This window comes from Atractosteus spatula, chromosome 5 (genome assembly GCF_055471065.1).
Source record: "Atractosteus spatula isolate fAtrSpa1 chromosome 5, fAtrSpa1.hap1, whole genome shotgun sequence".
NCBI lineage: Eukaryota > Metazoa > Chordata > Actinopteri > Semionotiformes > Lepisosteidae > Atractosteus > Atractosteus spatula.
The window spans coordinates 65302232-65317120 of record NC_142710.1 but is presented as its reverse complement, the minus strand read 5'-3'; the positions used below and the strand labels follow the sequence as shown (position 1 = coordinate 65317120).

General features: G+C 56.5%; 1 protein-coding gene across 5 annotated transcripts in view; it reads left to right on the top strand.

Moving 5' to 3' along the window:
• The window catches only part of LOC148835491 (cyclin-dependent kinase 17-like), a 40251-nt gene extending 32657 nt beyond the window's left edge, over positions 1–7594 (top strand). For 2 of the 5 annotated variants that reach the window (XM_088917224.1, XM_088917226.1), the window contains 2 exons: positions 950–1070; positions 2869–6113. In XM_088917224.1, coding sequence (XP_088773350.1) covers positions 950–1050 — 101 coding nt within the window. In that variant the 3' untranslated portion in view covers positions 1051–1070; positions 2869–6113. Of the gene's footprint in view, positions 1–949; positions 1071–2868 lie in introns of all 5 variants that reach the window. The other 3 variants (XM_088917227.1, XM_088917228.1, XM_088917225.1) reach the window with 2 other exon arrangements.
• Positions 7595–14889: the final 7295 nt, after the last annotated feature.

Sequence of the window (14889 nt, the reverse complement as noted above, 5' to 3'; positions counted from 1 at the left end):
GGAGGGGGGGGCGCCTCCGGGGCTGTGCAGAGGCCCTCCGACGACGCAGACTCTCGGCCTGTTGTCTTCCGAGCGCAGGATGAGACCGTCGCCCAGTCCGCTGAGGTGCAGTGCCTGGCTGTATGGTGTGCTGTCTGTACTCTCTCTCTGTCTGTCCCTCTTTCCTCCTCACTCACTGCCGTGGCTCGGTCTGTCCGTTGGCTGCTGTGTTAAGCCCGGTTCACACCGTGAGGCCCGGACGGACCCTTCTCAGGCTGTGGGACTGGGAGTTCTGCACCTGCACTGACCACCTGGAGGGTCGCCTATTTGCACAGCAGGGTGTGCTCTGGACCAGTTCGAAGTGCCTTCCTTGCTCATGGGTGCAACAGCAGCGCTCCATTTGGGATTGGAACCCGTGACCCTCTGGCCGGGAGTACAGAGCCCTAAGCGTTGCCGCACACTAATCCCTTAGTTTCCAGCGCGAAGAGCTCCGTTTGCCCCGCTGTACTCTGCTGGTTAACAGCTTGTGAATCCCGAAATCTCATCCTACTGCTTCCCCAAGGATCCCAGTATATGGGCTCAGAGCACGTCGCTGGCCAGATTGTTCCAGGCGGCAACATCTCTTTGCCTAAAGCAGCACCTGAATGTATTTTGTTTTCCTTTCCTCTTGTGCACTGGGGTGCCCTCAGTCGGTGCTCCGTGCTGACTTTCGCCTCTGCCCGGCCTCAGAGGAGCTGCTGTAGTCGACGTGGGGGGGCTATTTCCCAGAGGCAGCAGGTCTCTTTGCAGCAGCCTGAACAGTGGACAGTGTGAGCCGAGCTTTGCGGTTCTCCGACGTCTGCCTTCCTGGTGCTCAATGGTTCTCTGTCTCTCTCTCTCTCTCTCTCTTTCTCTCCTTCCAACTTTCCCTCTTTCCTTTTTATTTTATCGTGGTTGTCTCTTCTCCCTCCACCCCACGACGCAACATCAGCACCCCAAAAACTGGGCTCTGCCTCATCAGAATACTTCCAGAAAGACGGGGCCAAAGCGCGGAGTCAAACCCACGCTCTCACCTCCCCGTCTACTGGCTGAGCAACACTCCCGCCTCTCCGGTAAATAGAGCTGCCTCTTCCTCTCCTGTCCCCCCTCCTCTTCCTCGTCTCCGTTCGCATGCAGCACCAAGCGGACTCGCGACTGGGCAGGACCCCAGCACCCTCCCCCCTCCTCCTCCTCCTGTTACAGAACAGACGGAGCCTTAGCACCTTAGCTGTCCCACAGGAAAGTCCCAAGTTCACCTGTACGTCATGACGTGACGTCTTTGTGTGAAGTGTTAACGGGGAGGGGGGGTGTCCCCTTGACCACTCCAGTCCCCCTCTGTGTTCAGGTGAGCAGCCTGGACACACAACACCTGGCACAGATCAGAGCATGCACAAACACTACCGTCTGGGGGGTTCCCCCAGTGTCCGCTGGTTATTCTGCTTCAGCTGTCACCGGATCAGCCTCCCGCCTGGCCTACAGAGCAGACGCTAACTCGGGAGTATCGGCGGGTCAAATCCAATTCAAACCTCTGAACTCAAAGTGGAAAATGGAGTTAAATTTGCTGAGCATTTAGACTTCAGTTTCCTTGCGTTTCGTCTCCCGGTCTCTGTCCAGCTGTGGGCAGACTCCTGCAGAAGGGCCTGTAGCTGTCGGTGCTGACACTGCGTATGTGCCTTCACACAGGAATCGGGGTCCTCTTGTGGCATTTGTGTGTACCCCATGTGTGAACGCATCCTAGCATGGGGGCCTGGTGTGTGTGCATGGGCGCTGGTGGTCTTTCTGCACCTCTGTGCATGGCTTTGTATCTTGTAGTGCAGTGCTGTTCACTCCAGGTCCTGTAGGGCGGCGCTGTCCCTCTGGCTTCATTCCTCCCTGGACTTTTCAGGGGTTCATTTGAAGCAGCCGTTCAGATGGTGTGTTACCACTGTCAGCGTGTCGGGATCACTGAGGAGTGGGAGTTAGCCACAGAACCTGCCGGACCACAGCCCTCCAGGACCAAGAGTGGATGTTGGTGGGGTGGTGTGTCCAAGGTTCATCTGTCCCCCTGAGTGTAGGATGTAAGGCCAGTGATCAGAGTTCATCCAGCCCATTTCATCTTCAGCCTGCTAGAACTTGACCAAAAGTATCCCAAAGTGCTGTATGGAAAACGCACAGCAGCCCAGGACAAAGATATCAACGTCGTTAAAATCCACACATAGCTGCTCTTAACATACACCAGAGAGAAGACTCTAAAAAAGATCTGTGTGTGCAAGGACATTTCTCTGTGTAAACAATGATCCCAGTGGGGCTGGGGCCCAAAGTGTCGGGTGCACAGTCTGAGACTCTGTCCCCCTAGACACAGTAGCTCCTGACCAGACAGGCACAATCCCCAGAATCACCTTTTATCTTTTAGAACCGACCAAACTGGGGTCTGTTTTCACCCCCGTTCAAAATGTCATTTCCATGCGGCCTTTTTTAAAGCGTTCCCCTAACATTCAGGGCTGCAGGGGAGCCGGCGTCTGTCCCAGCAAGCAACAGGTGCAAGGCAGGGTACAGCCCGGATAGGACGCCAGTGCATCACAGGGCACACAGACACAGACTCCCTCACTCTCGCGCCAGGGCCCGTTTTCCCAGAAGCCCATTAAACCATTAGCATGCCTTTGCACTGTGGGGGGGAACACGGGGAGAGCATGCAAACTCCACACAGACAGCACCCCCAGGTCCACAGTTGGACCCAGGACCCCAGCGCTGCGTGGCAGCAATGCTGGCCCCCCTGCACCGCCGGGCCGCCCCCTTCACGCGTCACGCGAGAGACCCGAGCCGCGGAGCACGGTGCCAGGGCGGGGACCGCAATCCCTCTCTCTCCTCTCTCTCCTCTCTCTCTCCTCCCAGCCCAGGGCAAGAGCCGGAGGCAGAGCGTGCTGTTCTAGCGGCGCGAGGGCGGGGGCGAGGCCGGCGTGCGGACTGGGACTCGGGGGATCAGGTGTCCCGGGTCCAGACGGAGGTGGGAATCGGGAAGACGGAGGGAGATCCATCATGCTGCTGCTGCTGCTGCTGCTGCTGCTGCTCCGGACATTTTTGTTTTATCTGGAACTTTGATTTTAATTTAGTTTTTTTAAATTGTAAATTCTTGGTGGGGGGCGATCAGGGGCTGCCCCTTCCAGTCCCCTCTTCCAGAAGATGTGAGGGGAGAGAGGAGTCGATGGGGGTGCCAGAGGACGTTGGACATAGAAGAAATCGAGGAAGCACTGGAGAGAATCCCTCCCCAGGCAGCACCCCCTGTACCTCAAGGAGGTCCCTGATCCCCCCTACTGTAGGGGGACCCCTGGACTGCTTCTGGTGGGGTGGGGGAGAGTGGACTGCTTCTACTGTAATCGAGCAATTATCCCCCCCTCATCACAGACTCACAGAGCCTGCAGCCCAGCCCTGGGGCACATCCCGGTGGAGCTTAGCCTGGCGTCGGAGTGGAGGAGGGTGGGGGTGTGTGTGTGAAAACTGGGGTCACCCGCTGCCCCTGGTGCTGCAGAGCCGACCCGAGTCCACGGTGGGGTGGACCCGAGAGCATTCCTCTTCGTTTGCCCCCCCCCCCCCCCCCCACCTTCCTCCTTTGTCCCACTGCGTCATCTGTTTTCCAATCCTGTGCTGGCGGGATGCTTCGTCAGATTGGAAGAGTATTCTCTTATAGAGTTTGCAATAATTTTAATTTTTTTAAAAAAGAATCAATACGCCCGCTGGCCAAAATATTAAGATTCCCGCCCGCCCTCCCTCCCCCCCAGCTCCGTACCGCAGAAACGTGGCGGTAAAGTGCGCCGTGGCCGCGGAGAGGCTGAGGGCCCAAGTCTTCCGCTGCGGTGGTGCAGTGTGGGTCTGAAGAGCGCCTCCTGCTGGCGCGGCAGTGTTCAGCAGGAGTGGGACCCAGGATGTGTCTCTGTTTCCTCCTGCCCGCACCCGTCTCTTATACTGGATTCCTAATATTTTGGCCAGTGTGTTTATGGGCTCGTGAAGCAGTGCCCGCTGGGGCAGGGGTCTTGCTTGGCTCCCGAAGGAGCTGTGCTCTCGGTTGCAGGGCTGGGCTAATTATTCAATTAACCGCCTGATGGCCAGACCTCTAACCTCAGAGCTGCCGGCCCCCTGCATGAAGACGGAGGGGATTGAGGGATCAGCTGTCGAGGACCTTGAGAAACATGTTGTGTGTGTGTGTGTGTGTAAGTAAAGAACGAGGCGGCTTGTTTAATTGATCGCTCAGGTAGGAACACTAATGGGGAGACTCCGGTCTCCCCCCACGGAGAAAACGCCTGCAGGTGTGCGCAGGTCGTCTTCCCGGTCGTTGAAGAGGTGAGGGAGTTTTTACGCTCATATGAAACGTCCACTTTCAGGTCTTCAATTACGCGTTTTCCATTCTTCCCATCATGCCCTTGTTTTTGATCGTCCGTGGCTCCCCTGTGAGACGTGGCGTCTCTGAGCTCCAGCAGCCGGAGGGTCCAGGAGGGGTTTTTGTGGGTTGGACCCCTGTCTGATTCTCCGAGCCTCGCGCGCGGATGCCGGAGTTCCTGTGCGGCTGCTCTGCCTGGAGCGAGGCCTGGGCCGGTCAGCGCGCGGTGACCGTGTCCTCGTCGGCTCGCCGGCCCCTTGACAGGACGAGCTCCGCCTGTTAATCCCGCGGCTGATCGACTCCTGTCCGCCCCCTCCCTCGCCGACTTCAACATTTCCCCTTCTCGCTGCTGTCGAACCGTGGGCCGGTCAGCAGGCTGGAGACTGCAGCTCTGCCCTTAGCGCCCGGGTCGGGACAGAGGTCCAGGGTCAAACTGCCCCAGGCGCTGCTCTGTCGGCGGGGGCAGTGGTGGGGACTGGTGGGGACTGGGCCTGGGCCTGCCATGGGCGTCCTCTGCTGGTAGTGGGCCGTGGACCCCCACGCATGCTGCCTTCACCCAGAACGCCACTGCTTCGGTGTAGCCAGACTCTTCCCCCCCAGTGGCAGCGCTGGAGACCGCCGGCCGGCCCGTTCTCGTCCCAGGCCTCTCCGAGTGCTGCTTCAGACTGCGTCTGGCTGCTCCACTGCAGTCGACTGGTGCAAGTGCATGTTGCGACCGCCCTCGCGTGTTTGGCTGCACCAGTGGGACAGTGGGACTGGAGCTCTCCGGTACCACAGCTCGACTAGTTTGACAGCTGGACGAGACACGGCGCTGATGGACCAGCCTGTGGTTTGAGCCGTTTGTGGAGTTAGGACGCGGGGACAGCTAAATGCAAGCTAGCTGAATGGGCTTCTTTCAGCACACGGGCTGTCCTGCTCAAAACCGAGGTGCTCGACTTGGCTTTCTCTGGCCACGCCTGTGCCAGCCGAGATGTTTGTTTGGTTTTTTTTTTTAAAAATCTGCTGGCCTGTCAGTCAGGCTCCAGGCTCTCCGTCTTCCTGCCTGTGGTGTGACAGGCCCTCCTTCCGCCCAGGGGTTCAGTTCCTCAGCTGTCCCCGCGGCTGGGGGGTCACATTGGATCATGAAGCGTTGGTGGGAAGGACAGAGGGACAGGGGAGTCAAACGTAGAAGCCAGAGGTCTTCCCATCCCTGCAGGCATACCTGAGCCAGAGTCACGTTGCCTGATCTCGCCGAGGGCGGTGTCTTGGGCTGACTTGTGAGGGGACATCACCGCAGGTTAATTTAGTTTACCCCCTGGAGGTTGGGGGTGTCCTGTAGGTCAGGGAAAAATTACAACCTGCCTTCGTCTTGAGGGATCGTTCCAGACTGGACAGGGGTGGGGATGTGATTCATGTTCAGCAGGTCCTTGCAGCAGTCTCGCCTGGTTAGCCTGAGCTCAAGCAATCCTGCCTGCCACCACTAGGTGGCAGTGCATCGCGAGGGCCCACTGGTGAGCCCTGTGCAGTAGGATTTCCAGAAGGTTGACTGCTTTATGTTTTTTAAGGGATTATGATTCTGTCAATTTTTTGGCATATTTTTTTAGAAAAATATGTATACGGTATGTGAATAGGCTGCGTAAGGACAAATATTTAAAAGTAGTGAGGAAACGGGAGAAATTGAGATGCGATGTTGGATTGGGGACGTCGTGCTATGTCTTATGCGCAGAACAGTCCGTGTTGTTCAAGAGCTGAGACACAACCTAAAAATAAACAGTGCTGTTAAGATGCATCGCAGGTGCCTATGAGTATTTTGGAAGGCCTGGTCAAGAGGGGCTTTGAGATCGTGCTGTTAATTCAGACCTGTTGATTTGTTTTATGGCTTCAGTTAAGAGGGGGCGTGCCTGAATTTTTTTTGTTTTTTTCCTTTGTATTTTCTACTGAAGCCATAGCCCAGAGCCCAGACTGTTGTCCGTTTGTGTGCAGTGCTGATGTCACCCACTGACCTCCCCCTTCTGCCTGGGTCCGAGAGTCTCGCAGGCCGCTGTGCGTTTTTACAGAGCAGTTCTTCACACACCTCTGTGCCATTTCTGCTTGGACCTCGCAGTAGCTGACTGTCCTGGGGGGGACTGGGCTTGTGCTCCGAGCCGGGGACAGGAGTGACGTCACCTCCTGCCGAAGTCTGGGCCAGTCTAGAGCTCCTGGTCTGCGGGCATGATGGGAGTTAGCTCGGAGCTCAGGAGTGAGCAGGGGCTGGGAGAGACCTCATCTGGCGTGTCTGTCTCCCTCGCACGTTGTCACTACTGGAAAATCTCCCGTCACACACACCTGTGAGACTAGGCCTGTCTGCTCTGCGAGAGGGAGCTGGGCTTGGCGCACAGCAGTGCTGGGAACGAAGGCTGCCTCTTTCGTTTAAGTTGGTAAAAGACTTTCTGGAAAGTGCTACGTTTGTATTGTACACAGCAGTGTGTGCGTGTGCGAGTGCGTTGCAGTGATGGTACAGCAGCCTTCATGATAAACATCACCCCCTCACCCTGTCTTATTTTCCTCCCTGGACAGCGGGCCGGTCAGTGCCCCTGCCCCCACGTCTGCGAAGCTCGGTGCACCGCTGCACCCTTGTGCTGTGCGTCTCTCTGTGCGCGCGCGCATGTGTGCATGTGCGTGTCTGTTCTGCACGAAGACGTTTCTGCGTGGCCCTTTCCTCTCGCCTCTGCATCTCTTCCCTACCCGTCCACTAGCCTGCAGCGAATCCCAACACAACCGGGCTGCGCTGGTCCCGACATCCGGAAAGACAGCTGCTTCACGGCTTCATATCCCGTTTCTAGTGTTTTCAGTCTTTCTGCAGGAAGTGACGTAAATTTATCTTCAAGAGCTACAGGATTTGGGATTTTCATCCCAGAATCCTCCTTTTCCTCCTGGATTTTCATAAAATACTTCATTTCAGGCATCCAGGCCCTTAGGTGGTTTAAACGCACTCTGAAGAGGAGCTGGACAGGCACCCTCTGGGTTCAGGGCCTCTACACTGGCCTGCTCGGAGGTTATAGAGGAGCTGGACTGCTCTGTGCATCTCTGTAGCAAGCCAGTGTGGGAAACCTTGGGGTGAGGGCGCCCCCTTCTGTCTGCAGGCGCCGAACTGCCACTCTCCCCAAAGCCGCCGCGGCCGCCGCCGCCGCCGCCGCCGCCGCCGCCACCCCCCTGCCCCCCGACTCCCCCACTTTCTTCCCTGTCACGTTTTGTACAGTACAGCTACCAATAAACTGATCAGGAACAGCTGGCGCGAGCCTGGGTCTTTATTCCTCCAGGAGGGCGTTTGGACAGGACGGATCGGAAGGTGTGATAGTTGGGGAACTCGCTGTTCTATGATCGCGCTGGTGTGTTTCTACAAACAGACGCATTTCTGGGCTTCGGCCGTGAGCCAGGTAATTGAATTCTCTCACCGCCAGGCCCCTCATCAATTTAATTACCCTGGGAGGTCAGAGGGTGCTAACGATGTGGGAAGGGCAGCTTTGATTCTCGGAGGCGTGTTACTTGTCTGGAAACGTGCGGCGAACCAGGATGAATGAGTGAATGACATCACGCTGCCGAATGACTTGACTGTGGTGAAGGTGAGTGATGTTTTTTCACTTCAATAACTACATTGCACCGCCGAAGAAGACCACCGTTGGAGTACAATTTTGACTTGGGACTTAATTTTGTCACTGAATCGTCACGGTTTTTCTTGGTACACACAAAAGACCAGACATGGCTGTGATTTGTGTTTTAAGAACGCGTGATCCAGTTAAATCCTGGAACAGCAAGGCAGGTCATCCTGACTTGACCTGCAGTGTGTTTGACAGCGGTGGACTGTCTACTTCAGCAGCCGCAGACACAGCTTGTACTGCTGATGCCGCAGTTAAAGCCATGTGCCCGGCTCACCGGTTGCTGCCACTAGGTGGCAGTGTTGGAATAAATGCTCAGGTGCTCCCCTTTTCCGTGTACTGTATGTCCATGTGGTTTCCAAGCGCGTTTTGTTTCTTCTGGCCAGGCCTGATAAATCAAATACAGCCCCTGTATGAGTTTGGGGGTGTGGAATGAGGGGACTTGTATGAGGCTGCCAGAACCACACGCAACCACACCTGGTCGCTTTTAAAACGCCATAGCTGGGGACTGGGCGGTTCGGTATCATCATCATCATCATCATCATTGCGGAAGGCCCGATCTCCCACGCGTGACCCCGGGGGTCAAGGGGGCTAGCGATTGAGGGCTGTGGGTTAGAAAGCAGCACGCAGTCCGAGATCTGCTGGAGCAGGGCGGGCTTGAGCCCACTGGAGACCGCGGAGCGCTCAAGAGCAGGTTGGACCCAGTGGGACGCAAAAGCACGGTGCGGCTGGGGTGAGCTGTGGGATTTTCCTTTCCCCCGGGAACCGGCTGCAGTAGAACAAAAGCTGCAGTAGTACTATCGCACCTGACGCTTCTCTGTGGGGACCTAAACGTGCACCGCGAACAGCGGGGTGCGTTACCAGAGTGCTGTAACCAGAGTGAAGTGCCGTGCTCCGTGCTCAGGGCCACCACTGCCCGTGTGAGAACCCCCCTGGGGATTCGAACCTGCAACCTCCCGGGTACAGCCCGCCGCCGCCCCGCACCCCCTGCTGCCTCACTGCTGCGGTGGCAGCTTGGGCTGCAGCTTGCCGGGTTTGTCGGGGAGACCAGCCACGCGGGACGGAGCTGCGCACTCTGTCCCGTGTGAGGACTGGGCTGGGCCCCCCGCCGCTCTCCGCCTCGGGGTCAGCGGCTCGCGGGCGGCGAGGGTGGGCGGAGGGCGGCGCTTTGCGCTGAGCGGAAGCCCGGGGCTGGCGAGGGAGACCCCCTGACCGCAGCTCCGTCTGTTCCCCCTGCGTCAATGGCTTTCTTATTCAGCCGGACAAAACAGGCCATTGTGCCGCCCGCGGGCCCCGCTGGCCGGCCGGGGCCGGTGGGTTATTGTGGGCCCGTCCGCAAAGGGAAGAGAAAGAAAAGGAGGAAAAGAAAGAGCACCATCCGGCCTGGGAAGCCTGAGAAGAAAAGCAGGCGATCCCTCCCAGCAGCCTGTGTGGCGGTGGAATCGCTGCTCCGTGGGACGTCTGTGAAGTCATGGGGGGTGGGGGGGGGGGGGACGACTCTGGGTAACCTGACTCCTCCGTGGGACAGAACCGCCTGGCCTGTGCAGGAAGCACAAAGACCCATTGAGCGCCCGGGGTGAGGTAACCGCTAGTTTGGGCTGGGACACACTGACTGACCCCCGCGGTCCTGTCCCAGCCGGCGCCCTGCGGCCCGCTCCGGCGGCGGCCCCGTTTCAGACATGCCGTGGGCGAGGAAGAGCCTTCCCTAGACGGCTGTCTTGTCTTGCTGTCCTCTGCTTACTGCATGTCTGCTCATGTTAAGCTGCCCTATGAATTGTCCAGGAAAACCTGCTGGAAATTCTCAGCGAAGAACTGAGTTCCGGCTGCTTGCCTACGTAGTATGAAGTGTGAAGTCTTTGAACAATTCCAATTACTGGTAGAATATCAGAAAGAGCAGGAAAACCAGCTGGATAATTCTGGCAGGCACTGTGTAGGTAAGCTCCTGTTTTTAACAGGAGCTTCGGTGGCGTTTTGTGTGACGGTGAGTATTGATTGATCACGGGCCCCGGTGTGCGGAGGATGGAGTCCGGGACAGAGAGACGGAGAGGTCCTGCAGCTCAGTCCCGTGTGGACTCCGGTTGTGAGAGATCTGTGCTGGACGCACGGACGCGTTCTCGTACCCCTGCGCTGTCCACCTGGCGGCTGTGTCCTGCGCGGTCCCTGCCCCCCGGCTGTGGGCTGTCTCTCCTGGGAGGGGCGGTGGGACCAGGGGATCGCAGTCTGGGCAGAAGTGTTTGTGAAAGGGGGTGATCGCTGTCCTGCCACTGCCTCACAGCAGGGAAGGGGAGGTTGGGGTTTTTTGGGGGGTGGAGTGGGGGTCTTCTTCATTCACTTCCTTCCTACGTGCGGTCTCCTCCCCCTTTCTTTCCCCTGGACAGCTGCCGGAGAGTGACCGGCGGGAGTGACCGTTCGGGTCGCTGTGTGGGCTTGGCCTGGATGGGCAGGACGCTGAAGGGGCTCTCCGGTCCTCACAGTGCCCAGTCAGGACACCTGGGGAGGCTGGGGTCTCTGCAGCAGCTCTGCTTATTAAACACAGAGTCAGCCCAGTGGCTATCACTTATGAAAAGTCCGGCAAGTCTTGACTTTGGTGGTGGATGCGGTGTTCCTAGTGCGCAGGATATTTCAAACCCGTCTGGCTCTTGGCTGCGTTTCCAGAGCAGGAAGGGTTAATATGTGAGGGTGACTGGGAGATATATCACTAACGGGGAGTGCGTGACTCCCCCCTTCAATTCAATTAAATATTTACCAGCAATGCTGACGTCTGGCCCAACGACCGAGAGAGCAGGCGGTGGGGAAAATAGCAAAGGAATTCTTTAATCTTATTGAGGGTTTCATCTTAAACAATTATCGTGCGCGGTATTTGCGGGTCCTGATCAGAAATTGGGCATGATTAAAAACGGTAAACGACCGAGATATGGGCGAATTTATTTGTAGTCCCACGAACCGTCAAAAAGTCCCGGGATGCGAAAAGGAAAACGTCGGGGAGCCCAGTGGGAGCTCTGCTCCCTCTTCCTGATGACAGCCCCAGCTCTGCAGACACTCGGCTCGCACTGGGGCACCTGGACCGTCCAGTTCGCTCTCCAGCGGCCGGCACGCCAGCCTGAGTCACGTTCGCGCACTGGGCGGCCCTGCCCGGCCCTGCCTGGCCCTGCCCGCTGGGTTCAATATTAACAGCGCGCCACAGAGAGGGCTTTGTTCTCCAGTTGAGCGTCCCGTTCCAGCACTGCACAGAGCACTGCTGTGGATCAACCAGACTAAATATAGGAAGCTGTTGATCTGCTGTCCATCTGCCCCTTTTCTCTCCGAAAAGATGAAGCCAGTTTTCTCCTCAGTCTGCTGGTCCAGGGCACGGGGAGCTGCTGGAGTTTCTCGCAGCTCCCATGAATGAGCTCTGAGTGGCTCTGCACACTTTACAGCTGAGCTGAGCTGCGCTCTTGTGTGTGTGAGAGCTGAGCTGGGCTGAGCTGGGCTGAGCTGGGCTGAGCTGGGCTTGTGTGTGTGTGTGTGTGTGTGAGTGTGAGAGAGAGAGAGAGAACTGAGCTGGGCTTGTGTGTGTGTGTGTGAGAGAGAGAGCTGAGCTGGGCTTGTGTGTGTGTGAGAGAGCTGAGCTGGGCTTGTGTGTGTGTGTGAGTGAGAGAGAGCTGAGCTGGGCTTGTGTGTGTGTGTGTGAGAGAGCTGAGCTGGGTGTGTGTGTGAGAGAGCTGAGCTGGGCTTGTGTGTGTGTGAGAGAGCTGAGCTGGGCTTGTGTGTGTGTGAGAGAGCTGAGCTGAGCTTGTGTGTGTGTGTGAGAGAGAGAGCTGAGCTGGGCTTGTGTGTGTGTGAGAGAGCTGAGCTGGGCTTGTGTGTGTGTGTGAGAGCTGAGCTGGGCTTGTGTGTGTGAGAGAGAGAGAGCTGAGCTGGGTGTGTGTATGCATCAGACAGCACAGAATGGTGATTCTTAGGGCATCAGCTGTTCTTGACCTCAGAATGAGAGACAGTGTGGAGGGGGGGCATTGATGAAGGATGCTGTCCACAGGGCGACAGGTCGAGGTCCTTGAGGGATGACTTCATCCGAGCGTGAGTCATGTTCCGATCACAGGACAGCTCGTCTCCTCCAGTGACAAAGTGCCCCACGCCCCTCGCGCATCGTCCCTCCTCCTGTCCTCTGCGTCCCCGCCCGTGTGAGGATTACTCTGCTGTGGCAGTGAAAGTGCTTCCAGTAAGAGTGGAATTACGCTCAGCCAGCAGTTTGTCAGCGGGGGCTTGTGCGTTTGCAGTATAAAGGACCTGTCTGCATCTCAGTGTGTCCGGGGGGGCCGGGCGCCCCGCTCGGGAGCGATCAGTGAGGAGGAGCTGTCTGCACCCCGACTCGTTCTGCTTTGACGACACACACAGAGAACAGCAGGAGCCTCGGACTGAGCCCCAGGAGAGGCAGCTTGAGCGCTGGGCGAGATGTGTTTTTTTATTTGAAGCCCTCAATCGCTCAGATTTACAAGCCTAAATAAACGGTTTTGTCCAGGCATTGGAAGGAACCGAAAGTGTGTAATGCTAACAAGAAAAACAGAGCCGTAATTGATGTGGGGAAGTACTGAACCCGGGTTTCCTGTTGCAGGTGGTGTTGGACTCACCGCAGTCTTCTAAATCACCGCTGCAGTTTTTTATGGACTGTGATAACACATCTTGGACTGGACGGCTATTTTATTCGCTGGCACTGGCTGTTGGCGCTGTACAATTCACCGCTAGCTTAGTTTAGTCCCAGTGAGAGAGACCTTTTCTAAGACTTATGTTAACCACACACACAAAACAATGCGCAGCCAGAGGTCATTACAAATCAGAACACAATAAGTTAAACATTTTACATACTGTACATGCATTTTTGCATTATTTTTTTTAAGCAGTATTCCAGTCTAAGAAAGATAAAAACGCTCCACGAGGTCTCCAGCTGTGCGCCTGTATCTGTAATTTACGGGTGTCTGCACCCCCCCCTGCCCCCGCCCAGCGCGGACTGTACCTGCTCACAGCACACTTGCGCGAAACCCAACCCCTGGCGCAGCTGGGCTCCGCGAACGGCCTTCCAGCCAGCTTTCATCCAGGAGGCAGGACAGAGCACACCGTTCAATTTCTCTCATGCGTTATGACCATGGCTGTTATTATACAGCAGCGTGTAGCAATACCTTGTGCACACAGCAGAAGCAGCTGCCGTGCACCTGGATGTTCTGCTAGGGGGTACTTATGTAGCTGTTTTTGGCTGAGGTGGGATCTGTCTCCTGTCTTGAAGTTAGAAGTTACTCCTCCTGGAAGTGGTGTAAGGGCAGATTTCGATCTGACGTTCGGCGGCTGTGCCAACCCGCTCTTCAGCTCAGCACTACTGGAAAGAGAGGAGGAGGTCGCTGAAGGCCCGCGTGCCCGCGTGCCCTGGGGTCTCGGGGGGACAGGCCTGGCCAGGTCGAGACTGAGCAAGCCGCCAATGGACCGGCTGTTCTCAGAAGGTCGCGAATAGTGGCAGAAATTCACCCCAGAAACCAGACTGGGAACTCAGAGCTCTCCCAAAGAGACAGCAAACAGTCGTACCCCCAAATCTGCACAAAGACTCCCCTCGCAAATCTTTATCTCCCTAAATAAGTCAGATTAAACCCATACACTACGATGAATCAAATTAAACCAAACAACAAAATCATGAAATCGATTAATTAAATTGTATTTAATTCCCTGCTCTTCTGCAGGGAAATGCAGGGAGCTGTGGTGGGACTGAGCCCAGACTGTGCCTGACTGCCCGTCGGGCAGGCCTCTCCTTCAGCTCCCTGTCCGAGGGTCTCTCGTCACGCCGTCTCCTCCTGCACGATTTAAAAACCAGGGCGTCTCCCCCTCGCAGGTCTCGCAGGGCGCCGATCTCCCCGCCTGGGATGTGCTCGGTGTGCAGATCGAGCTCTGCGGGTGTGGTCCCCTCCAGGGGGGGTCTGCAATCTGCTCGAAATGAGGAGCTGTCACTGAGAGCCAGCTCCCCGAAAACAGCTGACTGGTGCCCAGCCCGGAGCCCTCGGCATGCAGGACCATGCACACGGACATCCCCTGGAAGTTCCTAAACGTGTTCCAGATTCCCACTAATGTGCTGCACAGCCCTTTTCCGGAAATAGAGCGCAGATTGTGATTTGGTTTGCGAAGGGCCTGCAGCATTTTGACACCTGATCACACGGCTTTGTTGTGGATTTAGCTCTGGGCTCACTTGGCACTTAGGCTGAATTTCCAAAAAGCATCCGGGATCCTGGGATGTGTTTTCCAAAGAGCAGCTGGGACCCTGCTGATGAATTTCCGTAAAGAGAGGCTGGAATGCTGCAATGAACTCTCCAAAGTTTGGCCGGTGTTCTGGGATGAATTTTCCAAAAGAGAGACGGGGATCCAGGGATGAATATTCCAAAGAGTAGCTGGGATCCAGCAATGGATTTTTCCAATGGGGGCTGGGATCCTGGATGAGTGTGTTTTTGCAATGCTGCTTAGTTGTAATATAGGGGCCTTCTGCAGTGTGAAATGTTTTCTGCATTGCTAAACAAAGATGTAAAAATAACTGGGTTGAGCGGAGGCTCTGTGGCTCAGGATCCGTGCCTGTGGCTGGAAGGTTGCCAGTTTGTATCCCACAGCCGGCAGAGGAATCCTACTCCGTTGGGCCCCTGAGCAAGGCCCTTCACCCCAACTGCTCCAGGGGCGCCGTATAAATGGCTGACCCTGCGCTCTGACCCCCAGCTTCTCTCTCCCTGTCTGTGTGTCTCATGGAGAGCAAGCTGGGGTCTGCGAAAAGACAAATTCCTAATACAAGAAATGGTATATGGCCAATAAAGTGATCTTATGTCTTAAATACGAAGGCAGCACGGTGGCACAGGGGTCAGCATTACTGCCTTGCAGCACTGGAGCCCTGTGTTCAATTACACACCTGGGGTGCTGTCTGTGTGGAGT